Genomic DNA, 2,450 nt, shown 5'->3' on the forward strand with positions numbered 1-2,450 from the left:
CAAATGATCTCAATTTCTTCCCACTAAATAGAAAACCAAAAATATTTTCATATACTTCAAATTGTTCAAATCTATTTTGAAGTGAAAAGATGGCTTGGTCTACTATGTATAAGAAGTAATCAACTCTAAATTATTCGGGCTGCTGCAATATATTTTTCTCCAAATTTAAAATATAAATTATCAATAGAACAAGTAAAATTCATAAGCTTTGAATAAGAGAGATGTAAGATTAGAATTTAGAGAAGAGAAGTGAGAATAAATAGAAGAGATGAAGGGAGGAGGATAGAATATATAAAAATAAAATTAGAAAAAAAATAACTTGTACATTAAAAAAAAGTACACAACATTTTATTGGAAAGTTAAAAAGTCATAGTCATAACTCATATATATCACTTCAGCTGTTTGCATTTTTTTTCCATCCGTTTGCATTTATTATTGTCTTCATTCTAATTTTTTTTAATTTAATCTTACCCAATTAACTAAAAAATGGGCTCCTCTAAAATTGGGGGCCTAAGGCCAAGGACTTTTCCTTAAGCCTAACCAGCCGCCCCTATGTCAAGAGTGTTCAAAATATGTTATTTAACCACTTTGTTTATCATTTTACTTATATATACGGTATAATTTTCCGACGAAGGGTGTCCAATATAAGGGTGGCTACGCCACTGGCTGAGTGACTATTAATTTTCCTAAAGACCCTGAGCTCAAGTGCAACAATTCATTCTGCTGATTGGACATACCCTCTCTGGTAGAATGACGTTAGTGAACTTAAGATTGCTCTTTGTGGTGGCAGAACAGTTTTGAGGTGTACCCTGCAACTTGACGCTACGGAACTCATCCCATGTTAGGTCGGTAAACTCTGCCACAAAACATATACTAGCAGTATGAGCGACGGACATAACAGAACAACTTCATATATATATATATATATATATATATATATATATATATATATATATATATATATATATATATATATATATATATATATATATATATATATATATATATATATATATATATATATATATATATATATATATATATATATATATATATAACAAAAATTATACATACTATTGACACCGAGTTTGTATGATAGTCCTGATCTTTTGTTGTTGTGCGATCGAATCATCTTCAGATTCTCCACAAATATCTCAAACCTTAGCTTGATCTCCTCAACGGACTCGTACTTTTTCCCATACCTTTTATAAACATTCAAATATACAACAATACATTATTATATACTTACAGCAAAACGAAGGAGAAATCAATCTCATTTTGTATTTAGTAATTAACTTGTTAACAAAGCGAGCAAAGGAGAGAGCGTCGTCACTCTCGCCAACCACTTGAAGAATTCCGTTCTCCACTTCTTCCGAAACAACGACTTGTCTGATCGGATTCTCATCAGCAAAGGTCGCCGCTCCGGTAATTGTAGCGGCGAAAAGGCCGGCGATGAGAACCAATAGGACTGAGGAACGTGACATTGTAATTGTAATTCGGGAAGAGGATTGGATGAATAAGGTTGGTAGGAATAGTGGAGAATTTATAGAGGTTTATTTTTGTTCAATACACACTCCCTCTCTATTTACTCATCAAATATTTCCTAATTTGATTTCTCGGAAAAATTACCTATATACACGACTTATTTTACCATATTTTCTAAAATTTCTTACCATTTGAAAAAATTACAAAAAATCATATTCTTTCCTATTCTCGGAATTTTATATATTTATTTTTTCTGAAAATTAGTAGTTTTTAATAATTTATTTTAAAATCATTATTTTTACACTCAAATGTCATATGTCAACTTCTAATTAGTCATCATGACATGTCATCGGCAAGTGTATTACACACACTTTGTATTTTTAGCTGATTGTAAAAAAACGTATCAAAATGACACAGTGGAGCCCTACTTGAGGTGTTTAAAATGAACAAAGTCTACTTGAGGTGTTTAAGTGAAAATTGATGTGAACTTTAAGGGATTGTCGATGGATTCTGCTATTTATTGCTAATATATTTGAGTAAATATGTTTAAGATTTTATCAATTAATAGAGGTAACTCTACCAATTATTATTTTCTTGATAAGTGTGATAAGTCAAAATTTTGACAAATAAAAAAGAACAATTCCTTGATTTTCTGCTTATTCGGGAATGGTGTGTTTATCTTTCCACATTCTTTTAAGTTATGCGCCGAACAGATAGTGAGTAGTAAAAAGTAAAATTTTCATGTTAGAACGTCAACATGAAAAACATAGCGTTTTGTCAATTTTGTAAGTTGAAGAAATAAATATGTGATGGACATTTTATAGCATAAATATTGAGGACATTTTTATCTAAATATATGGAGTTTTCTTGTAGAAAGAAAATGAAAAAAACATGGTGTTTTTGCTTGGTGGTAAACTAGTAGTATACGTAGAAAAAAATGGACCACTTACGATAAGATTTTGTCT

At 30.3% G+C, this 2,450-nt stretch overlaps 1 protein-coding gene across 1 annotated transcript in view; it reads right to left on the bottom strand.

Moving 5' to 3' along the window:
- Positions 1-1,525, bottom strand: part of LOC102579266 (cysteine proteinase 3-like) — a 4,871-nt gene extending 3,346 nt beyond the window's left edge. Inside the window, exons 1-3 of the mRNA XM_006342321.2 lie at positions 1,297-1,525; positions 1,075-1,202; positions 738-856 (exon numbers count right to left, since the gene is read on the bottom strand). Of these exons, the coding sequence (XP_006342383.1) occupies positions 738-856; positions 1,075-1,202; positions 1,297-1,484 (435 nt within the window). The 5' untranslated portion in view covers positions 1,485-1,525. The remainder of the gene's footprint in view (positions 1-737; positions 857-1,074; positions 1,203-1,296) is intronic.
- Between the last annotated feature and the right edge of the window lie 925 nt (positions 1,526-2,450).

Source organism: Solanum tuberosum, unplaced genomic scaffold (assembly GCF_000226075.1).
Source record: "Solanum tuberosum cultivar DM 1-3 516 R44 unplaced genomic scaffold, SolTub_3.0 scf00037, whole genome shotgun sequence".
NCBI lineage: Eukaryota > Viridiplantae > Streptophyta > Magnoliopsida > Solanales > Solanaceae > Solanum > Solanum tuberosum.